This window comes from Hakea prostrata, chromosome 1 (assembly GCF_041222555.1).
Source record: "Hakea prostrata isolate BN-2017 chromosome 1, UWA_Hpros_2, whole genome shotgun sequence".
Taxonomy (NCBI): Eukaryota; Viridiplantae; Streptophyta; class Magnoliopsida; order Proteales; family Proteaceae; genus Hakea; species Hakea prostrata.
In genome coordinates, this window is record NC_142600.1 from 6,372,117 (window position 1) to 6,395,823 (window position 23,707).

Below are 23,707 nucleotides of genomic sequence, written 5' to 3' on the forward strand. Positions count from 1 at the left end.
TTTGAAGATTAAGGAATGTATAGATGACTTTTCTAAAAAAGCTGCCATTAATGCTTATCTTAATGCAAATGTCAACTCCTTTTGCATTACAAATACGTATTAGGAAGTGGTATGTCAACTAAGACTTTTTTTAAAAAAAGTAATTCAAAGTCTACATAGTACGTAAAAAAGCAAACACCCCTTTCTTTTGTTGCCAAATGTCCGAATATTATGATTCCAACCAAGTGTAAAGAGTAATCTTTCTTTAAAATTTTATTTTATGTGAATGAAAAGAAGTTTTGTGACCGTTCAAATAAAGAACCCACAATAATTGAGAAGTTGAATAATTATGGTATGGAGTTCATAATTGAGAAAGATATGATCCAAAGTTGACACTTATTGGAGGCTAATATTAGCAAGAACATGTAGCTTTTCTTATCACAGACCAATTAAGGCATGATATCGAGAAAGAAAAACGATTAGGGTTGTACTTTGTTCTTCTTTAAATAGTAAAACTCTCTATGTTTGATGGTGGATGCAATTTTAGATTAACCACATAAATCTTATTAAGTGTTTGTGTTTTTGCTGGGTAGAGAATGCTTCACAATATTTTTTGTTAGGCTCTGTTTGCCTAGCTGGTAAGCTGGAAGTATTGAACCCTATTGACAAGAACATGAGTTTGGATGTTTGATTCTGTTCAGACTAGAAAGCACAGGTGAACATGTGATAGAGAGAGATGGAGAATGGCAATCATATAAACTAAAAAAAATTAAAAAGTATAAATACATAAATTGATTTTCTTTACCTTTTTTTGGGGGGTAAGGTGGGAGATGTGGGGTCGGCCATGATGCATTCCCCAATGCCATCTTCCTGTAAATAAGCCTTCAGGAGAGCTGAAGATCTGTTTTTCATGTATGTTTCTTAGGGACTCCCATACTTGTAGTTTAAGCTGAAACCCTAACCCTAAACCCTAAATTTTGGTATAAAACTAATCTGCCACCACCACCACATGGGGAGTCATGGTGTGTCAAAGGTGTTTAGCAAGAAGAATGGGCTAGAGTGCCTGTATGTGCACTAGATTTGGTCGGTCTTTGTCGGTAATGATTTGGTTCAACTCTATAATATAAAGACAAGGGTAATAAATAACTACTAATGGGATTAATCAGTTGGAGGTGGTTAATAGCTTAAGGTCAAGAGTTAGTTATGTTTAAGACAAAGTAAACGCTTCTAGGGAAATGGGAAAGATCTAAGAACAAGAGAAGAATTTATCCTGTAAAAAGAAAAAAGAAGTAGAAGAAGAAACACAGTGGAATTGGGCGAGGTTGGGCCGGATAAGCATGGCCCCCATGTCTCAAGCCCAGGCCTGGTCAACACTGAGGCCCATTTAGGATACCTCAACACCAGTCAATTTTGAACAAGCACCCCCACAGGATAGTTTTTTTCCTTTTGGGTGGTGGGCCATTTCCGGCGGCCAATGGTGAGTAGTTTCTGGCAGGACGAAGGAAAAGGATGGTTGAAGAGAGAATCACTTCACCCATCCATAAAAATTAAAAAAATCACTATATAAATTAATAAAATTACTTTATAAATGCTTTTAGGGTTTTTTGGTCCTATAACATTTGAAATTTGAATTAGGCTAAGGGTCTCAAACGCCGGTAGTGTACTTGGGACTTAGAAGCAATTTATTGTGTAGGACCTAAAAGTAAATTTTTGCGTAATGAGACCCACACATAATTTTTTCTATTTCTTATTATAAAATGGACATTTAATGTATAAAAAATTAACCTAATTTTAGTACTCCAAAACCCTTTTAGTTGTCATGGATTGGGTGTCCCCAAAACCTTCCATGAAGAACGGTAATTGGGTGGACCTTGTTGCTCCCATTTCTTTCTGGGGATTTGGGTCTTATGTGAAGGTTTCTGGTTCTTTCTGGATCTGTTAATAGTCTCTTCCTGATTCCAGTTGGGAACTCAAATGAGTTCACAGCTGCCACTATAGCCAGAACGTATTGCAGAACCCACATACTTCCATTAGAGGCAAACAAGACCTGATGATAATTGAACCCAAAAAAAAACTATTTATTCATTGTTCCATTCACATGAACTGTATAATTTTGATACATTATTGTGCAACATAAAACTAAAACAATTGAAAGATTTTAACACAAGATTTGCTTATTCCAACATGGATAGAATGGTTACCACTTTACAGGTTTCATGTTAACGGAATAAAAACCAGAGTTGGCACCAAATAAATAAATAAAAACCAGAGTTCTTTAGATGAACGCAACTCTTCAGAGATGGTCAAGGGTGGATTGCTAGGTAGACAGCTGCATCAGCATTCCCATGTTTCTTATATGCGGAGTCCTACTCTGGCCATGACTTCCTGGAAGCTGCAATGACAAATTGCAATAATATAGGACATCACCTGATCTAACTTTAAAGCTCCAAGGATGACAGCACCTCATCCCCAGTGTCTTCCAGTAAACTGAATTAGTCTGATAATTGCTTCACAATAGCCTTATTGAACCTTTGGTATATTAAGACATCCAGTGTCTAGCACCCTTGCCAGTATCTGGAATGAAAATCAATGTCTCAAAAAATCAAAATAAAGTTTATATATCTGTGCACAAGATTGTCTGTTAAGACTGACTTTGCAGTAACACACCTCTCCAGATCGAGCATTGATTTTCATGGGCACAAGACTGTCCGCACGTGTGACACCTACATTTACAATTGCGATGGCAGCACCTGCCTCATGAGCAGCTCTGGCAGAAATCATGTTGTGGCAACGTCAGTTTGATACGTAACATCAGCTACAAATGAAAAACTTTACAGAACCAGAAAAGAGTGATGCAGAAGAAGTGGAGTGAGTCAGGCTAATCACTGGGAGCGCAGATGGAGATGAGTGTCCCAATTTTATTTTGATCCAGTAAAATATAATAGTTAATTTATTCATTTATTTATTTTGATTAATTTTTTGGTTTATGTTTTCTTGATACACAGTTTTGTTCACGTTTAGGGTCCCATTAGGAGTCTTCTATTTTCTCTTCAAATACAAGCTTGTATCATCAAATGAGAAGAATTGGGGTTTTTTTCATGGCAGTTGCAAGCTTGTGACCTCCTTTCTTCTTCTACTTCATCTTTTTCTTCCTCAAACCATAGTTTCCATCTCCTGTTTCCCTGTTTCTCTGTCATGTCGTTGGTTAAGTTGGGTGGTACAAACAGATTCATCAAAAAGCCTTGCTAACTTACTAATCCTAGTCAATTGGCCACAGATTTGACTCATTTGAGTCATATAAGTATTACTACTTTGGGCTATCCAAAACCCAACAGTCTCCTCTAACATCACATGTTCTGTTGTGAGAACCAACTAGAAACAAGGAGCTGGTTTACCATTCTCCACTAGGCATGTTCCAGAAGTTTTTACTTCTTGTTATTCTGTTTTGAACATCAATTAATGGGAGACTATAGACTAATGAGTTATCTAACCCTTCCTTGAGGACCAAGGTAATGATTTTATGATTAGAATTGGGTTACATCTAGGATCAGTTTTAAGCCTTCATATGCACTTATCATGGATGATTTATCCAGAGACATTCAAGACAAGGTTCCTTGGTGCATACCCTTTGCTGATGATATTGTTTTGGTAGATGAAACCTTATAAATGTGTAGTTATCATGGATGATTTATCCAGAGACATTCAAGATGAGGTTCCCTGGTGTACGCCTTTTGCTGATGATTTTGTTTTGGTAGCTAAGAAACAAGCAAGGATTAATGCCAAGTTAAAGATATGGAGATCAACTTTGGAATCAAAAGGTTATAAGTAGACAGAAGATGGAATATCTACCACATAACTTTGGTTATACTGTGACAGATTATGAGGTCGGATGACATGGAGATTCTACAAAGAGGTTATTTCAAGTATTTTGGTTCAATCATAAATACAGGAGATATGAAGTGGAGAGGTGTGTTTGGGGTTTTCCATGATCATCATATTCCCTTAATAATTGAAGGAAAGTAATACAGCAACCAACCATGATCTATGGTGCAGTGTTGGATAGTTAAGAAACATCATATAGTGATATAGATAAACTCAATCTAGTAAAAATGAGGATGTTGAGATGGACAAGGAGCCAAGCTAGGAAAGACAAAGTAAGGAAGGACCACACTAGAGCTGTTCGACAGTAATTCTACTACATGACAAGCTACGAGAAGGTCATTTGAGGTGGCACAACCATGTGTAACAGATGCCTTTAAATGGCCCACTATGGAGGAGTGATTTGATCCAAATTGAAGGAACTAAAAGAGCTAGTCCACAATCCCATGCAATATAATAGAACAGAGCATACCGAGGTGGACAGACACTTTAGAAGAGAGAGTTTTGTCTCTGGCTACAGCTGTACTCCTTTTGTTAAGTCAACAAGCGGACATCTTTACCAAAAAGCTCATTCCTAAGCACTTTAGTGACCTTTTATGCAAGCTGGGAAGGATTTATTCTCCAATTAGAGGAGGCATGTTATGCAATAAGTGTACTTTAGTCGCCTTATATTGTGAGTGTCCATTATTAACCATTTATCTCCCAAGGCTGGTGTATGAAATCCTTTCTTATAATTAGTAAAGTACTATAGGTTTGGAGGAGAACATACTCCAACAAACAACATTACACCATCATTTCTCTTCTTCATCTCCAACCATCTAGTTCATCTTTTTCCTTGCTCTTCAACATTCATTAACTTCCAACTTTGCTTGCATCTAATATCCTAGATTTTCAGATCGCCTCAGTATTAATATTTTGTTGAAGATTATAGAAGTGAAACCACTGTATGGAATATGAATAAAATTACTACCAGATTTAATCACTCATGAAACTTAAATTTCAGATTTGAGATGTTAAAGTAACTTCCACTGAATACCTCACAAGTCGATAAGCAGACATGGTCATTAATGATGATCCCAACACAAGCAAAGCATCACACTGTTTTGCAGCCTCCATCGCTTTATCAGCTCTCTCCCTTGGGACGTTATCCCCAAAAAATACAACCTTCAAAATAAGTGAAAATATAAAAAATGCAATTCAAAAGAGCATTCTTTTTTTCTGTTTAGATTTCAAGTTTCTGCTGTCTCAGCAATTGCTCAGGGTTGAACTCTAAATAAATAATAAGGGAAAGTCAAATTTTCTTCTTTTTTTTTTGGGTGTTGGGGGGGGGGGAAGGGAGGAGGAGGCGGGTGGATAGTTACGGATTCACAGTAAGAACCAGGAGCATAACCCACCAAAAGCCTCTAACTTTGCGATTGAACTAAAGTTTGATATAAACAAATGTACTCACTAGACAAGGCGGTAAATATGCACAAACTACTAGTCTACATCAACTGTACTCTTACAAGAAGTTCGTACCTAAGTTTGTAACTTGGGGAACAAAGAGAATATCCATCAGCATGGAACAATTAAAGCTCAGACGTTGAAGCCTGTGGCCATAAAAAGTGTGATGCATAGATTTCCTTTGTAAAATACCTACCAGATTTCATGACCCAGTTATTCACTTTTTTATCCCATGATTGTCATATAGTGTACATATTTGTTTCAGAACATCTTTAATAATTGACACTCCCCTTCACCACAGCTCTTGGTATTTGACCCCCATACTTCAATTGAGAGAAACCACCTGATTCCTTTGCAGGATACATGAATTGTAGCATTTCAAACCAAATCTGTTTCCTTACTGCCTCAGGCAACTTAACTTTATGATTCTTATAAGGAACTGGGCTGTGCAATCTAAATTAGAAGCTGTTAGCCTCATTAAGTCAGAAACTATGGCTTTCAAGTTGTATGGTGAACTTTAAACAGTTAAACAATAAACATATCAACAATTTTCTTAGGTTGTGAGGGTCAAAATTTTCCTGTATCATTACTGGGATGCTTGCCTATTAGTCCATCAAAGAGGTTAAATGCCTCCAGTATGATCCTTGGTTTGAATACACAGTGAATTGCGAACAACAAACATATGTCACCTTTTCCATGAGCGGTAAGATGAAATCATAAAGATGATTGGTCTCATAAATCAGATCACCAATTGCTTTTTGTAACGTTAAATTGGCTTGGTTATGCTCTTCAGGATTGACAATTTCACTTGGGGTCAATATCCATGATTTTACTCGGTTTCTGTCAGATGCAGTATATCTTCTGGCATTATGTGTATGGATTCATCCACAACCAATAAACATAAATCAATTGACCAAGAAGGAGAATTTGTGCAATCTATTGTCATGGGAGATCAAGTTTATAATTACCACCAAGAAATAGTATGTTAATCGGGGAAAATCTTGTTTCATAGAAGCAGGAACTTACATCAGGCTTCAGGATTCCATTGCATTTCTGGCAGGTGGGGATATGGAAATCCGCTTCCCAGAATTTCTCATCAATCTCAATATCACCATCAGGCCTTTGCTTCATGCCAAAGCTCTTTTCTGATCCAGGGTCACCACACTCTAAACTATCAATCGCCGAAGCCCACTGCATAACATATTAATCTTACAATGTAAAATATCTCAGATGAACATCCCCTATAAAATACATGGGTTTGACAATAAGAACATGAAGCTCTCAATAAGGGTTTTAGCAGTAAAACCTGATGCCCAGTTTGCGTAGACTGCATAATGAAAGGTAACAAATGATAAAAAATAAAAAAATTCTACAATTTCCTAATCTCCATCGTTTTTATCTCAGACAATCTCAGTGGTATCTTGTTTTTATCTTACTCTATCTCAATTCTAATATATCAGTTTTTGACTTCTCAAACCATATGTGCAAAAGGTACCTCAATTTTGTAAAGAAATTAATTGGACATGTAATGAACTACTTTATTCATGAAAAATAACATAGGATGCCAAGCAAGAGTTCAACGAAGCCAACATTATGTACCCCATGTCCCATTCTGAGCATAGTTGTCAAAGTGTCACTGACACCTAGCTGATGAGGTGGCATCCAGGCACTCCGGCTGACCTGGCTGTCTGGGTCACCTAGGCTGGTGCCTTGGACACCTCATTCAACTAGTGCCTGTGAACTTGTGATTTAACACTCTCCGACGCCTTGGTTCACCAGGCGCCTTGGCAACTATGATTATTAACACTCGTTACAAGGTTCCACTGCAAGAGAAACATGAAAAAAAAATTTCCATTTAATCACAATGCTTTCAGTATGTTACTCTCATCAGGTGAACTTGAGTGATGGGAAAAAAGAATCTAGTTCTCAACTTCTGAAAAGCACAAGTTATACAGAAGTAAAGAGGAATACTGTCATCCAAAATAAAATGTAAAGTTGGATGCTGGGGAAAAAGAAGGTATGGTGAACTGAACAGACCTTAGGATTCAGGTCCTTCACTTGGTCCTGGAATAAGTCCCGGCATAAGGAATAGCCACAATCCAAACAAATAACAGTATAGACTGAGCCATGCAACTCTAGTGGATTGCTGCCGGCACGATGATGCAGTCTGAGGCAGAATATGTGATCAAACTTTACTAAACTTAATATTAAACCTTTAAATACCACAAAAAGAGAAGAGAAGTTTACCTGTCAACATTTTGTGTAACCATAAAATTTATTCGACCTGCCTTTTCTAGAGATGCTAAAGCCATATGAGTTGCACCTGGCTGTGATGCGGTGAACCTTCTCCATCCAGCATAACTTCTTGCCCAGTAACGCCTCCGAGCTCGGCTATAGCGGACAAATTCCTGTTAGGTGAGGCACCCATGAGAAACATAGGTTTGAAATAAGAATCTAATAAAGAGAGAAAAATGAGTGACCTCTGAATTGTATTGCTATAAAATATGTTCAGGTAAGCTATAACCTGGAAAGCTATCAATATAGAATGATGCAAAAATTTACGCTCACCTATTCGAGTGGATATGTCAGTTATGCAGCATTTTTAAGAATTAGACATGTTACTTAAAACGAAAATTGGATGTGTCAGTTGGAATATGTAATCATTCTAAGTACATGGGAACAGTAATCTTTGACAATCAGAAGGATGTATGTGTAATTGACCTCAAGAACACTTCCTGGTGTTTGTCTTTGTACTTAGCTTACTTTTAGAATGAAAGCCACAGTCAAGTTATGATTTCCTTTCATTATTCTCTCTTAATTGGATTCACTGCTCATCTGATGGGTTTCTAAACTTAAAACAAATACTGGACATGTGTCATATATACGTAATTATGACCTATCCTACTCCTTCACAATTCATCCCCCTTTTTATGGGAATGAACAAACTAAAAATACCAAGAGACCAAGGGAATAGAATGTACGAGGAGAAGGAGAAAAAAGAGGGGGGGGGGGGGAGCAGAAGAGAGGCAGCCAACAATCTATTAGAGGACCGTAAAAAAGAGCCAAGACCCAAAGTAACAATGATGAGCCTGTTACTTGGGGGATCCAAAACTAGGGGATGGGATGGATGACTAGAGCCTAGAGGAGACACTAAAACAGATGGCTTTCCAAATTGATCTAAAGATCTGGAATTGGTGGTCCATCTCCAGAGGTTGCATTCCCACCATATGTGAGGGCCAGACTTGTGTGAGACCCCGGAAGGAAGGCAAGGGAGGGGATCAAGTCCAGTGGATATGAATGTCAAAAGTAGGGTGCATGTGGAATGCAGGAGACATACACCAACTGGGGGTCAAGGAGGTTGTAGAGAGTACTCAAAGGATGTTACGGCTCAAGCGTTTAAGCCAAAAGGAGGTGAGGTGCCATCAAAGATCCTCGTGGAAATGACGGAGAGAGTGAGGCGCCTTAGGAGGAGTTTCCTCCAGACCAAGAGGGATCAGGAGGGAGAGAAACAAACTAAAAAGAGTCAGATTTTAGGAGATGAGAGTAGACCCAATTGATCCAGATGGAGTCATGCTTGGTGGAGACTTTCCAAATTATTTTCAAAAGACTAGTATTGATGTAAACTTGTAATCACTAATCCTATGAATGCTAAGACCCCTTCAGCTTTGGGTAAGACATGCTCCTTTCCAGCTGATGGGGTGAAGGAAACTATAAGTCTCAGACTTGCTTGGAGACAGTGTACGGCCACATCTGCAATTATGTAAAGTGAATCAAGAGGCTAACCAACATAGCTTGGTCATAGCCAAGTCTTCAAATGAGGCCTAGCATTTTGTTTAGTCATAGCCAAGTCATCTCCTTTTAACCAAGCTGTTTGAGTAAAATTATGAACTAGGAATTCACCGGGCTTGAGAACTTAAAACCAGTGTACAAAGTCCCACACTTGCTTCAGAAGTTTCATATCCTAACATAGTTTATTTCTCATCATCAAACTAATGTAGGATGGACAGAATTCTGTTTGGTGTCCATCAGATCACCTGATGTGTAATAGGTTTAAAACCAGAACTATAAGCTCCATTAGGACTGCAACAACAAAAAGAAAAAATTGTGTTAGCATTAAAAATAAGTGCTCAGAAAATTACCACAAAATCCAAAAAGAGGTGCAGAAACAATATTTTCTTCTCAGGCTACAAATGTAATTATATTCTCGGTGATAATTAAACAATCAACAGGTCATTAAATACAACTTGAACAATATTGGTTGCAATTAGTTGGTGAGTTCATTGTGATGATTAGATCTTATCTAATCAACAGTTTACTCAAAGAAAAAATTATCCAAATATGCCAAGCAATAGCTAAACATCCACCTCCAACCCCCACCCCCAACCACAAATAAATAAATAAATAAATAAAAAGCTGTAGCCAAACAATTTGCCATGGACCTGAACCAACCATCTAAGTGGAAGGCATCATGTATTATCCATAAAAACTCTCGTAGTTTCTTAAAATAAATGTAGAAAAGAACCTATTGCAAAATAGAAAATAAGCAAGCTACGATATATTGAGATCGACTTTGACTTAACACCAAGTTTTAAAAGTATGGAGAGATAAGAAGAGAAAACAGAAACCTTCTATAATCAGGAATCCCGCTCTCTGTGCTTACTCCGGCTCCGGTTATCACCATGAGATTTCTACTGCAACAAGACACCAAAATGGTAAGGAACCAAGTTACAGTCAGCCACAATTGTCAGTACACATCATGATTGGATAGCACTTCCAATTAACACTAGTAAAATGATGATATGGAACTCAGGAAAACATTCTGAATAATACAGAATATCTACAACTGGACCTCTGATCCAAAAACTGATACAAATCATGGACATCTTGTATACTTGGAGGATCTGAATCAGGAACTATCTTCTTGTCCCTCAAAAAATCTGAAGATTTGTCTTTACTTCTTGAAGCTGTACCAGGAATTGAGACTCGACATACTGTGTGAACAAACTTTTCACATCTCTGAAAAGGTATGTTTCTTCTTGAATTGGCACTCAATAGCTTGTGTTTGCTTCTCAATTGAATATTATTTACCCAAAGATGAGAGCTTGAAGACCCTGAAAAATTGGACAATGAGAAACTTAAAACTGAGAAATATGTGGAAAATTGAGGTTTCTATGTAACTTCTTTTTTCCAGTAATTGCACAGTTCCTCATACTCTTTGAATCTTGAGTACATTCAATGTTAAAAGAGAAATAAATGCAGGAATTACATGATGTAGTCAATGTAACTGATAAAACACGACTAGACTTCCCTGTCGCAATTGTTCCAAGCATTTCTTTGACACTTGCTAGAAGCTGCATGTTTGAAATAGGTGAAGACATCAGTAGAAACCAAACAACCTCACAGTATTATGGCACAGCCGCAAAAATATTTGCTTGATTTTCATAGGCAATGACAAGTTTAACAAATCTTTCCTTCAAACCATCTGGGGATATGGAGAAGATATGGGACACCATGACCATTCATGAGAATGGGGAACCCTCTGGGGTAGCCATGATAGATTTGTATGAGATCCTTAACCAAGTTAGTTTATCCAATATCTGTACCAAACATTAACCAATTAAATACCAGCTAGGAACTTCTTTTAATATTTCTTTGACAAAAGAAAGGGGACAACATAGAATATATGAACTTCACATAGATGAGGGCTATTCCACTGAGAATGAGGTACATAGAGCATCAGATGTACTTTTGGGACAGCCAGTCAGAGATCACGGCCAGGATTTTGAAGAGACATGGTTTAATGGTAACAAAATGTAATGGGGACATAGACTGCAACTAATATTTTCCAAAGGATGTACTCATCACATTTTCTCTAAGATTTTCCCAAATCAATATCTAAATTTGATTATAGATGTTTATTCTCATTGTCAGTAAATTTCAATACTCCTTTCATTTATTTTGTTCTTTCTGAGTTTTTGTCATTTCCTGGGAACACAGCAGTTACCGGAGGTGGAGATGATCTTCAAACATTATTAGTGGGAACTAGTAATCTTGGGGTGGGCACTGCATCTTGATACCACCGTTGATTAGCTGTAAGTCATAAAAATTTGGCATGTAGAGCAGTAGACCCATTACCTTCATATAGCTTAACTTATTAAGGGGGGAAAAGAATAAATGTCAATTCCAGTCATTGACAAATTGGGAGGTGCATGCTGCTTGTGGCAACTCCAGAGATTTTATGTATATGCACACTAATCCTGCTTGTAACACTAGCATCCATGTTTGCTGATATTTAAATCCACTATTCCACTTTTCTCCTTGCTTTGAATTATCTCTGTTCAAAGAAAATTCTTATAAGTCAAGCGGGTTCTCTTACTCTAGGGTTCAAAAATGGAACCATGTTTAACTCTTTCTAGTATCTGCATAAAACTTAAGTCTTCCCAAGTCTCTCCATCAAAGGGCTAGGAACTCCAAGCCCCACAAGTAGACCACCCAAAATTTTCTTCATACTAAATTTTAGCTAGGTGTCAAACTTGTCATTTTACCATGCAAGAAGGAAGACAGAGAGAGCATTGAACTGAAAAATCTACCCTCAAAATTTTCAATGACTTGAAGGAACCCCTTCCTTTGTTCCCTTGAATGGACTACATGTGGTCTATATGTCCATAGGAACTACAACTGTTCGGCAAGTTCTGCATATCTCAATTTTGATTAGGATGACAATTTTTATTAGGAAATCCCACAATGACATTTCAGTTCGCAACTGACCTCCTACAAATGAACGTTGGGAAAAGAACTTGCAAAATGTTTTTCGCACAATAATTTATACCCAAGTAAAGGGATCTGAAACACAATATGGTACCAAGACTTGGTACAGTTTTCCCCTGGACCGTCCCTACTCTCTTGAGCTTGTTCACGTTACAGACAGTATACAATTCTCACCGGGTTCTTAAAATTTATCTTCAGAAGAAACCCAACTCGTATAAAGCTAATTCAACGCTCGGAAGTTTTTCTAACTAAAATTTTCATAACAGAAGCACAGATAATCCAATCAACAGGAGTTAATTGTCTGGGATTTGCGTAAAAATCACAGAGAAGGTTGAGGACAATCAAACTCACAGTTTTAACAGATCGGCAGCGCATTTGAATCACCATGGCCATCTTCTTCCTTCTCTTAGAACGTTTCTTCCAAGGCTATGGTGCGTTTCTATCGAAAGAAATACTTGTAGACAATTCCATGGACACGTTTAACAGGCCTTCGCCATTCACAAGTCACAACAAATCGGCCCCCCACAACGGTCAAACCGGTTTCTAAATGTAGAACCACTGGACCGATTTCTCTAGAATTCTCACCATTGGATTCCATCATCTGTGTTTTACAAGTCGTCTGATGCATCATATGAAGTTTTAAACCGACAAAATTGACGAGAGAGTGAGAGGGATGACGATAATGGGATTGTTATCCACGGGATCAGCTTTCAGGGCTTGCTTTACTCCTGCAACTCAACAATCCTTATGGCTTCATCAAGCCCTTCTTTCAACAGGAATTGCTGAAGCTCCACAAAAGAAGACGAGCAAACGTAGCGAGAGACTAGTGCTGTGTGTGACCAAGCGAGAGGTTGGACTAGTCATGCTTCTGGGTTTCCCAATTACCAGTTTCTCATTGCTGTTAGATGTAGCAATGGCCGAAGATCAACAGTTGGAGAGGTATACGGATTCCAAGGAGGGTTTCACTCTCCTCATACCTTCTTCATGGGTTAAGGTCGCTCTTTCATCTCTGTCTCTTTCTCCCCCCATGTAGTGTACTCAATGGTTTCTAAGCACAGCTTGACTTGCAGGTTGATAAGGCAGGTGCCACGGTTCTGTTCGAAGAGGTAAACAGGGGAAGTAACAACGTTGGGGTTGTGGTTAGCCCTGTTCGTTTAACCACCCTTGGAGACTTTGGGGCACCTCAGTTTGTTGCTGAAAAGCTCATCCAGGCTGAAAAACGCAAGGTTTAATCGTTACTGCAAATCTAATATGAGTGGTTTAGTTTAAAATATTCAGCGCACCCAAATTTAAAATTGTCCATTTGGTTCCAAGGAAAAATTAAAAACAAACAAAGAAGGTACTTGCCATTGGGGAATAATTCATGTTGCCTGAACTGGTTAGATTGTGAACCAAATGGATGGCAAATTTAGAGATACTGGCATGGATTCTTGAGGGAGACAGAATCCTCCAATGTTGTTTCAGTTTCTCTCCTCTATTATCCACCACCCCAACTCTGGGAACTCTTTTCTCCTGCCTTGTGAAATGAACACTAAGAAACATTTGGTGTATTTTCAATACTAAAGAATGGTTGCATCTCCAGAACTAATTGAGATTTTATTTACCTTCACTTTTGGTGGTTGATATCTCAGTGCATCCCTGGTTAAGTTGGTTGAGGAGTATGTTGGTTAAGCAGCCAACAGATTTTGATCTACCCATGTAATTGTGTTGCAGGAAAGTACAAAGGATGCTGAGGTGATTGGAGTTTCTGAGAGAATGGGACATGGAGGCCTACAGGTGTATGAGTTTGAGTACAAGGTAGACAGCACCAGAGGAGGGATGAAAAGGATCTTTTCTGCTGCATTTGTGGCTTCTAAGAGGCTCTATCTTCTCAATATTTCTCACTCTGACCAACCTGAAAATCCACTTGATACCCAAACTAGAATGATGTTGGAACAAGTTCTTCATTCCTTTGATACAGCATCTTTTGTCTAATTATTGGTAGTACTTAATTCTTCAGTAGCCAAGTTTTGTAAACTGCTATACATGCTCAAATGTAAATAGCCAGTGATAGTTCTGCAGCCATCCATTGCGTCTAGGTCTTGGTATTGCTGTTTTCCAACAGCTTTAATCTTTCAATTCAATGTCTTGCACACCAGTCTTGAGAAAATAATGAATAATATCTACTGGTCCCTCTTCCAGCTCAAGTTCACTCTGTCATAAGATTCATGTCTCACAATGCTGAACCATTTAAGATGGAAGCTCATGAGTATCCAGGCACGCCATCACAACTGTATGTACTCACCTATCAATCGTGTTCTTTAAGGCCATCATTAACAGTAATCTTGTTGAATCAAACAAAACCTGCGACTGATATTTGAGCCCAGGGGGACCAGAACAGTACTACTTGTAAATTAAAACTACATTTCCTACAAAAGGAGAATAACAGAAGAGCCAGAGGCAAATATTTCTCACTAAAGCAGAAATGTAATTACAATTCTGGATTGAAAACCGCCTGCCAAGTAACAACTCTGCCACAAAATCCGAGTTGGAAACGATGCCACAGTACAAGCTAATTCTATGAAAGCACTGCAATCAAATCGGATGCCCTCAGAACAATGTACTCAGAACCATCAGCACTCTTGAAGTCATTCCCTGCGTATTTGGTGTAGAAAACTGTGTTTCCAGGTGCAACTGTCAGTGGCTTTGTGTTACCTCCTTCGTCCAGGGAGCCAGGTCCAACTGCAACCACCTGCCCAAAACAGCCAATGGATAGGATATGCCACCACGTTATCTTACTGAGGAATTTCATGTGTTGTTATTAACAGTAAATCTGAGGTTACCGTGCCAATGGATGGTTTCTCCTTGGCAGCCGATGTCAACAACAATCCTCCAGCAGTTTTCTCCTCAGCTACAGCTACCTGTGACCAAATAATTTAGAAGACAGGTATCTTGGGATTGGAATCAATTATTCAAAGGATGTATGAGGAATGAGAAACTATATAACGCTCGCACGCAGGCAGATACAGGCAGATGCACACATGCACAAAGGATAAAGGAAGATCTGTGGGTGGATACCTTAATTAGAACACAATCGTTCAAAGGCTTCAGATCTTTAATGTCTTCTGTTTCAAGGATACCAACAATGTCATCCTCCTTTAAAAGCAGATGATTTGATCCATTGAACTCCAACTCTGTCCCTGCATACTTGGAGTATACTATTTGCGTGCCAACCTGACAAAGAAGAAACTCATCTTGGTGAAACTTATTCAACAATGAAGCAATTGCAACAAAGTACTATTGAAGCTAAAAATCACCTTCACACTGATGTCCACCTTGGTTTTACCAGTTGTCTTGCCCTCTCCAACGGCTACAACTTCACCTCCTTGCGGTTTTGCCTGAGCTGATGAAGGAAGCAGTATACCACCACCTGTTTTCTCCTCTAATGTCTTAATCTTCACCAGCACTCTATCAGCCAAAGGCTTGATGGAAGTGTACTGCAGGACAAGAGCAAAATAAGAATATGAGCAGAGAAGATGCAATGACAATGACACACATCTGAACATTAATGCTGAAAAGAGGACAGAAAGATGGTTGGTTTGGCAGAAAACAAAACAATGCTTCTTATACCCCACATTGGACCTTATAGGATCATACAACTAGTACCAGAAGCAGGAAGCAAGCATCCTTCAAATGCTACTTTTTCTTCGCATGCTACATCTATTCTTACTCTATTACTATGTATCATACCATAAAAGAGAGAAGGTAAAGCAATGTAGATCATCATTACCTGAAGAAGAAAAAGACCAAAGTCAAAAGTTGGGTTAGTTAATCCGCACTGTTCTGGTTTCTCTAGCTTGCATGGTTTGGAGGTGCTGTTCACAGGATAACTGCTAGCGAAGTCATTGTCCATCTAGACCTAGTGTGATCCCCAGAGAGCTAGCATGCATGGAAGGATTTGGGAGCTAGTAATATCTTTAGCCTATAACTTTAGTAGTCACTACTCACTAATTTGAGTTTGTTTCTTCAAAAAAAAAATTCTTTCCTGTATAGGTTTCTATCTTGATATATGCAAGCTAGAAATTGTAGGAAGTTTTTAATTCGGATGCAAGTTATTTGGTAGCAACAACTTCCAATTTTGAGGCCCATAGCTAAATCTAAATTACAAAAAAAAGGGAAAGAGCAGCCTATTCCACACTTTTAACTGTAAACTTCAGTACGGATGCATGTATGCTTGTGAGAGACAACTTGGGAGAGATCCCTGCTAGAGAGAGATGGGAGCTAATGACCGTACCACCTGGTATCTTCTTCTCCAGAGTTGATTTCCACCCTCATCTGCAAGTTTAGTAAGCTTTTTATATTTTTTCATTAAGCTTTTATTTATATTTTTTCATTTTTTCATTTTTCATTTCCTCCTCCTTGGTTTCAGACTTGTGATTCATTGTCACAGTGAGTCAATTCAATTCCGATTTCTTGAAGTATTGTCATTCAGTGCTTTGAGTGGATTCTCAGGTTAAATTTGATGGATTCCATGAGGTTTTTACGTGGATTGCTGGTCCCCTTTAATTTTATAGTGTTTCTAAAAGGGAATACCAAGTTTACAAGGCTCCCATCACTGCGATGCATAACTGCCGAGGAGTCCAGGCAAATTAAGGCATCTGAGGAGGTGAAAAAACAAGTGACACCCACAATGCGACAAGGCATTGCACAGGTGACCAAGGTCACACTAGCAAACAAAGTGCAACAAAGGCACCTCTTTGCCTAAGCAGTGCCTAGAAACCATGTTGTGAGGTCTGGGAAGGGACCCCCTGGAGCTTCATGAGTTCATGGATAGGCTGTTCCCAACTCAAACCCATAACCACCAAGACAAAGTGGACTAACCTAACAGCAAGCCAAGGACTGGCTTCTATCCAACACATATGATACTAGGTTAAAATCTCAGCGTGCTTAGTTCTGCTGATATTACAATATGAAAACCTAAATCATTTTATAGCTTAAAGCCCTTTAATTCTCTACCTAGGTTTATCATGTTTAAGAAAAGTTTAGCTCAAACTCAGAAAAGACGCTATTAGAAGTTATTTGAAACGTAAATTTAGGTATCAAAACCCATCAAGTGCATGGGTCTAACAAATGTCCAATTAGGACAAGACTATAACTAGACCAATAGCTGCCTCAGCTAGCAAAACTACCCTTGTCAAGGGCTTTCCTATGACACTACATCCAGTTTATAGGAATAATCCATCAATACAAAGCTATTAGTCACCAGAAAAGTTGGGATCACACACATCCACAAACCGACACATTATATTTTATTATAGCCTTCATTTCATTGAAAACCATCACCCCCATGTTTCCTCGAAATTTCCCAACCAAGTGAAGCAGGTGGTTCAACACATATTGTACCTGAAAAACTGAAATGCCAAGCAATTTTTTTTATAAAAGCAAGAGCTCGATTTCATTTCTCAACGGTTATATAACATCAGGAATTCCGCATAGCGACATGTTAGTGATGAGTCTGGTGACAACTACAACTAGGAACTCAAAAAGAAATACCTGTCTGCTGCTATTCATGTGCAGACACTAACAGAGATATAGCTTCTAGCATAGTAGCTTCATTTTGTAATACATTACAGTAAGCAAATGGGGTATCTTAATCAAAAACCCAGTAGGGTTTTATTTATGACATTTGTTACGTCATGATAACAAGTGCTGCATACATTGTAATTGTAAGATCCAGACATAGGAAACGGAAGGAAATTACCTTAGGTGCAACTGTAGTTGCAGCTCTCACTACTAGACCTTGTAACCGCCGTTGGTTGAAGCCTACACGGGGAGGGGCAACTGCAGAAACAGAAACACTTGATTGACGAAGCCCCTGAAAAGAAGGAAGCCCTCGAGTCGAAATAGAAGAGCCAGTCAACTGAAAGGCCGCCATTGATACCTGAGGGACATCAGATGTGTCAAACACAGTTGAAAATAGATTATAAACCTAAAGAAGCACCCCTCAGAAATGGAACAACAATAAACTGATATATTTTTTACATCTTATCAAGAGAATTTGGAGAAAATCAGAAGTATATAAACCTGAAACGCAGATGGAAGATTAAATAAACTAAATTGGCTTTTGCCTTCAATCTTAGCTTGCAACTGTAACCGAGCAAGTATGACTATGAAGATATAACCCTAGGAAGAAGAATGTAATAACGTGCCGATTTGGGTTTCACCGAACAGGATAAGGGATGCTTCTAGAACATTGATTTCGTTTTCAGCTATTAAAATCCGATCGACCTCACAGCAAATCCACGATATTCAGAAATATTTGGAGCGTGGCGGATCCGACCCAGGACGAGTTGAGCCAGTTAATTTTCTTCTTATTCCTTTTTTTTTTTCTTTTTTCCTTTTTTTTTTTTTTAGGTCAACAGTCAAAATATCTCGTTAAGAGAAAGCATCACAGAACAGTAAACCTTAGTATGCGTTTGGTAATGTTTCCGTTCTGAGAAACAAGTTCTTATGCAAAACCGTTTTTCAATGTTTCTATGCTAAAAGACCGTTATTTGCTTGAAAATGGGCGTTTGATAAATCCGTTTTTATAATAAAATATGTTGGTGTGTTTTTTTTTTTTTTTTCTTTTTTTTTGTTGAAAAATAAGTTGGTGTTTGATAAACATGTTCTAATGCTTCAATTCGAACCAATTTTATCACTTATGTTTCAGTTATTTGATAAAAACATCTTTTTGATGTTCTACAAAAAGCATTCTTTATAACACTTTTATGACTGGTCCATTATTAAATAACACAAAAATGAACCGTTTTATCAAACGCTTTAACATGTTCTTCCGTTCCCAAAGAACAGAAGAACGCCAAAACGTTTTTCAATAACGTTATCAAACGCACCCTAATTACCGCAAGGTAAATGGCGGATTTGAAACTGAAAATGGGGACCAAAAGAGATAGAAACCACCAGCGAAGGCGAAAAAATAAATTTGATTCTCTCTCTTTATTTTTTTTTTTAATATCAAATGGGGTTAATGACCCAATAAAAGCACTAAGAGCGACAATAAATACGATCCCGTACGAGAATCTCCTCCAAAGCTGAAGGAGTATTCTAAATGAACATTGAATAACACTCAGGACTAAGTGTCATTTTTTAGACATCCAATCAACAGCCTTATTTGCCTCACATCCCATATGACAACATCTAATGCAATCCACACCATCAAGCACCAAGCCAATCTCATCTATTAGCTTGTCAAATCTAGCCCGATCCAATCATCCATAATTCAAAAGATTCACAACCTTCAAGGAGTCCGACCCCAAATGAAGAGGCATGAACTTCATTTCCTTAGCCACGCATAGGCCTACCCAAATAACTCTCGACTTCAAATCAAAAACACTCCCAGAGGGTACCTATCTAGCAAATCCTCCCATGAATTGACTTTGTGAATTATGAAAAATACCTCCCACCAATCAATTGCCTACCCTCTTACTATCTAGTTAGTGTTTCTAAGTTATTTTTCAATTTTCTACTTTTTAAAATGAAATAACAAGGATAGTTTGGTCAGATCAATTGGAGTAGTACAGGTGTACAATGTCTTACCAAAGTTGTCAAATGTTGAATACTTAACCTTATACCCCTGTATTTTCAAATAATTATACTTACACCCCTAAAAATTATTTTGTTACATTAACACTATTTATTATTTATATTTTGAAGAATGTAATAACCTACCCTTATTGTTTGGATAGTCTTTTTATTTTTGGAGTGAAAATTAGGATAGTAAAATAAAGTGACAGAGTCAATATGAAATGTATTATTTTAAAAATTTTCATGTTACCTTTCTAATTCCAAATCCTAAATAAAAATGACCAAAGCTGATATTTTACAGAGATAAGTGGTTGAAATCCTATCAAATATCATTCACTTCCTCTCTTATTCTATAAAGTTATCAAATATCTCTATTTTATTAAATTTATATTTAAATAGAACAATATAAATAAATTATAAAATGACGAAGTATTACTGTTTTGGTTACCCTTATAAGCTCAAACTCTAAGATAAACTATTTTTGTTGAGTCATACTAAAAAGTGAATGGTAAATAATCTTGTAATTTATGTTTTGAATTGGATTTGATTGAACAGGGCAAACGTCGTTTCGAATCCTCCATTATTTATTCCGCTCGGTGTTAAGGCGGTTAAAATTGAAACCTACTTTCTAGTTCTAATTCTACCCGGGCGCTGAGACTAAAGAGATCGAACTGCAAAAATTGCGGTGGCTAAAATGAATCGAACTGCTCGATACCTTCCCATTTCCGCTATACATCGGCGGGAAAACGTCTACCAATTCAAACGATGCTTTGAGCTTCTGTAATCGGCCTTACGAAACTCGTAATTCAATGGCTATCTCGATCTCTCTCCCCAAACTCTTTTCCACTCCCACTGAACAGTTCCATCGTCGATCCATCTTAAACCCTACTAAACCCTTCCCAAGTATTTTTTCTTCTACTCAACAACGGCGACGGTATAGTTCTTCACCCAAGCCCATTATCGCCTCTGTCAAGGTTCTCTATTACTCCCTCTTTTTTATTTTTGGTATATATTGTTTATGTTCCCGAACTGCGAATCTAAAATTTCATGGTCTTCTTGATGTTTATCTGTTTAAGGAGCGATTGGGTGGTATTAAGAAGAAATGGAGTGACTACGCTAGCTTAAATTACTGGGTTGTAAAGGACTACCGTCGCCTTGTGAATTTTGTCAATTCTTACGAGCCCCAAATTCAGAATTTGTCTGATGAACAGGTTTGTTGTTAGCGTTATTGGGTATCGGGTTTATTATTATGCTGGTTATAAACTTTTAAGCTCACTTCTTGTTCTGTATGTAAATAAGTTGACTGCAAAGACTGAAGAATTTCGTGGGCGTCTCAGACAAGGGGAAACGCTTGCTGATATCCAAGCTGGTACAGAGCTTATTCCGTGTAGTTTTAATTTTGCATTTAATGTTTTTGGGCATATCGGAAAGTGTTTGCTGTCATTTTTGTAGAGGCGTTTGCTGTTGTTCGTGAAGCTGCCAAAAGGAAGCTTGGGATGCGTCATTTTGATGTGCAGGTGATCCCCACTCCCAAACACCAACCAAGAAAAATATTATAATTCTTTATTGATACACGAAAATCAATCAGTCATTTCGTTTATTTTGATGACAGATCATTGGCGGAGCTGTGCTCCATGATGGTTCCATTGCAGAGATGAAGACGGGTGAGGGAAAAACGCTGGTTTCTACATTAGCAGCTTATCTTAATGCATTAAAAGGGGAGGGCGTCCATGGTAGGTTTTCTATCGTTAATTTGTTATTACTGTATTTGATTTCTGAAAATTGCTAGTTTAGTTTACCACACATAAATGTGTAGGATTATTAGTCTATTTATTTTTATTTTTTTATTGCCTTTTTGGCAGAGGTATCAATGCATTTAATTACTTATTTTGTGGAGTAGCTGCTTATAAAAAATGACCACAGTAACATTTTTCTATAACTATGAACTATGAGTTCCTGCTCAGTTATGTTTTGTAATTTTTTTTTTGGGGGTTTTGTTTTGACAAATTTCCAGTTATGTACTAATTTGGGTATATAAAATGAAGATTGGACCAACTTTTGAAAGTCCCTCAAGAGAAAGTTAGAAAGAAAGGAAAATAGTAGTCAAAGTAACCTAATGAAAAGAAAATCCTTCAGGTTAACTTACTAAAAAGAGGAAATGAAAAGTTTGGGTAGTGTTTGAGATGGTACATGTCACTTACTGCTTGAAAAAGCAGCCCTTGCATTGTGTTGTAGTGGATCATGTCTCAATACAGAGGGATGGAATTGATTGAATGATGGGTCTTGGGGAAAGAGAGAAGGAAAGAGGAAGCGAGAATGTACATGTGATGTTTTTCGATTTGAAACACAAGGAAGCATTGTATGAATTTTTTTGCATATTTGTCATTCTATTTGACATTGGAAAGGAGGAAACATAAGACTTTGAAGACTTCTTGATGTCATCTAGAATTTCTGTTGAAGTCATTTAGTGCTTATAGAGTAGGCATTGCGAGTGGTTACTAACGGAGAGAGTGAGAGAGAAATATTGCTTATGCAGATTGGTGTTCAATATCATTTACCTTGTGCTCATAATCTTCAAAGGTATAGGTTGGCTAGAAATGAAGGTAAGGAAAATTGAGGGTAAAGTAAGGGAGAAGAAGTATGAAGAGTTATACAATAAGTTGGGCACAAAGGAAGGGGAAAAATCTTTTTATAAATAGCTAAAATAAGGGATAAGAAGAAGAGTAGAGATTTTGACCATGTTAGATGTATTAAAAATGGAGATGGTAAAATACTAGTATGTGATGAGGAGATTAAGGAAATATAGAAAATTTATTTTTTTAGTATGCTAAATGAGCATACTTCAAGCACCTGTGATTCAGACGATACACCATTCACCAAGGTACCAATTTTCAAAACATATATATGGAGAATTTCAATGTCCGAAGTAAAGAAAGCACTAAGGAGGACAAAACTAGGCAAGACACAAGGTCCCAATGAAATTCCAATAGAAGTATGGAAGAGCTTAGGAACTCACAGGTTAGTTTGGTTGACTAAGTTGTTTGATAATATTATGAGCATAGGGAAAATGCTAGATGAATGGAGGAAAAGCATCGTGGTTCCAATTTACAAAAATAAGTGAGATATTCAAAGCTATAATAACTATAGGGGCATTAAACTGATGGTCCATACTATGAAATTATGGGTGAGAGTAATTGAAACCTGTTTGAGACACTTAACCATAGTTATGGAAAATCAATTTGGGTTTATGCCAGGAAAACCGACAACAGATAATCAGGGGACTTATGGAAATGTATAGAGTGTAGGAATGACCTTCATATGGTATTTATTGACCTAGAAAAACCTTATGATAGAGTTCCCAGAGAGTTAATTTGGCAAGTACTAGAGAAAAGAAGTGTTGCAAGTAAATTTGTGGATATAGTTAATAATATGAATGATGGTTTAGTGACAAAAGTAAGAAAAGTGGGGGGGGGGGACAAAATAATGAATTCCCAATTACAGTTGTGCTACATTAAAGATCAACTTTAATCCCATATTTATTTGCACTTGTAGTGGATGAATTAATCAAAGACATTCAAGACGAGGTTCGTTGGTGTATGCTTTTTGTTGATGATATTGTGTTGATAGATGAGACTCAAGTGGGGATTAATACCAAGTTAGAATTATGGGGAGCAACTTTGAAATCAAGAGGCTTTAAATTAAGTAGAACGAAGACATAGTATCTACTATCTAGTTTGTAACTTTAGTGATGATCAGGCAGACAATGAGGTGGTGAAACTTGACGATAAAAAGATTCTTTAGAGTGATTATTTTAGGTACGTAGGTTCAATCATAAATAAAAGAGGTGCTATAGAGGATGATGTTTCCCAAAGAATTAAAATGGGGTGGATGAAGTGGAGAGATGCGTTTGGGGTCTTATGTGGTTGACATATTCCAGTAAAGCTTAAAAGGAAAATTCTATAGGATTGTCATTCGACCAACTATGATGTACGGTGTAGAGTGTTTGGCTGTTAAAAAGAATCATATAAATAAACTCAGAGTAGTAGAAATGATGATGCTAAGATTGATGAGTGGC

General features: G+C 37.6%; 4 protein-coding genes across 7 annotated transcripts in view; 2 read left to right on the top strand and 2 right to left on the bottom strand.

Moving 5' to 3' along the window:
• Positions 1-1,894: 1,894 nt before the first annotated feature.
• Positions 1,895-12,813, bottom strand: SRT2 (sirtuin 2). The gene is made up of 11 exons (XM_089157950.1): positions 12,421-12,813; positions 10,568-10,652; positions 10,151-10,412; positions 9,927-9,992; positions 9,336-9,381; positions 7,549-7,709; positions 7,339-7,468; positions 6,328-6,492; positions 4,895-5,022; positions 2,647-2,746; positions 1,895-2,553 (listed from the first exon to the last, which is right to left on the bottom strand). The coding sequence occupies exons 1-11, from the start codon at positions 12,460-12,462 to the stop codon at positions 2,500-2,502; spliced, it is 1,239 nt and encodes a 412-aa protein (XP_089014076.1). The 5' UTR covers positions 12,463-12,813; the 3' UTR covers positions 1,895-2,499.
• LOC149027000 (Photosystem II reaction center PsbP family protein) lies at positions 12,730-14,231 on the top strand. The gene is made up of 3 exons (XM_089157968.1): positions 12,730-13,063; positions 13,140-13,295; positions 13,783-14,231. Exons 1-3 carry the CDS (start codon positions 12,743-12,745, stop codon positions 14,041-14,043), a joined length of 738 nt encoding a protein of 245 aa, XP_089014094.1. The 5' UTR covers positions 12,730-12,742; the 3' UTR covers positions 14,044-14,231.
• Positions 14,232-14,406: 175 nt separating this feature from the next.
• LOC149027001 (20 kDa chaperonin, chloroplastic-like) lies at positions 14,407-18,349 on the bottom strand. The gene is made up of 6 exons (XM_089157957.1): positions 18,133-18,349; positions 17,810-17,989; positions 15,366-15,545; positions 15,127-15,282; positions 14,892-14,969; positions 14,407-14,800 (listed from the first exon to the last, which is right to left on the bottom strand). Exons 2-6 carry the CDS (start codon positions 17,981-17,983, stop codon positions 14,627-14,629), a joined length of 762 nt encoding a protein of 253 aa, XP_089014083.1. The 5' UTR covers positions 17,984-17,989; positions 18,133-18,349; the 3' UTR covers positions 14,407-14,626.
• A 1,895-nt stretch (positions 18,350-20,244) lies between these two features.
• The window catches only part of SECA2 (Preprotein translocase SecA family protein), a 33,057-nt gene continuing 29,594 nt past the window's right edge, over positions 20,245-23,707 (top strand). For 2 of the 4 annotated variants that reach the window (XM_089157986.1, XM_089158004.1), the window contains exons 1-5: positions 20,245-20,606; positions 20,709-20,843; positions 20,932-21,001; positions 21,085-21,149; positions 21,245-21,365. In XM_089157986.1, coding sequence (XP_089014112.1) covers positions 20,442-20,606; positions 20,709-20,843; positions 20,932-21,001; positions 21,085-21,149; positions 21,245-21,365 — 556 coding nt within the window. In that variant the 5' untranslated portion in view covers positions 20,245-20,441. The remainder of the gene's footprint in view (positions 20,607-20,708; positions 20,844-20,931; positions 21,002-21,084; positions 21,150-21,244; positions 21,366-23,707) is intronic. The other 2 variants (XM_089157977.1, XM_089157995.1) reach the window with 1 other exon arrangement.

Coding starts and splice junctions, on each gene's coding strand:
- SRT2 (XM_089157950.1), bottom strand. CDS start 12,462: ATGGCCATGGTGATTCAAATGCGCTGCCGATCTGTTAAAACT. Junction 9,993..10,150: donor TATCAGTTTTTGGATCAGAG/GTCCAGTTGTAG, acceptor GTCTTGTTGCAG/TAGAAATCTCATGGTGATAA. Junction 9,382..9,926: donor GGGATTCCTGATTATAGAAG/GTTTCTGTTTTC, acceptor TTGTTGTTGCAG/TCCTAATGGAGCTTATAGTT.
- LOC149027001 (XM_089157957.1), bottom strand. CDS start 17,983: ATGGCGGCCTTTCAGTTGACTGGCTCTTCTATTTCGACTCGAGGGCTT. Junction 15,546..17,809: donor CAACTACAGTTGCACCTAAG/GTAATTTCCTTC, acceptor CTTGTCCTGCAG/TACACTTCCATCAAGCCTTT. Junction 15,283..15,365: donor AGGTGGACATCAGTGTGAAG/GTGATTTTTAGC, acceptor CTTCTTTGTCAG/GTTGGCACGCAAATAGTATA.
- LOC149027000 (XM_089157968.1), top strand. CDS start 12,743: ATGACGATAATGGGATTGTTATCCACGGGATCAGCTTTCAGGGCTTGC. Junction 13,064..13,139: donor TACCTTCTTCATGGGTTAAG/GTCGCTCTTTCA, acceptor CTTGACTTGCAG/GTTGATAAGGCAGGTGCCAC. Junction 13,296..13,782: donor TCCAGGCTGAAAAACGCAAG/GTTTAATCGTTA, acceptor ATTGTGTTGCAG/GAAAGTACAAAGGATGCTGA.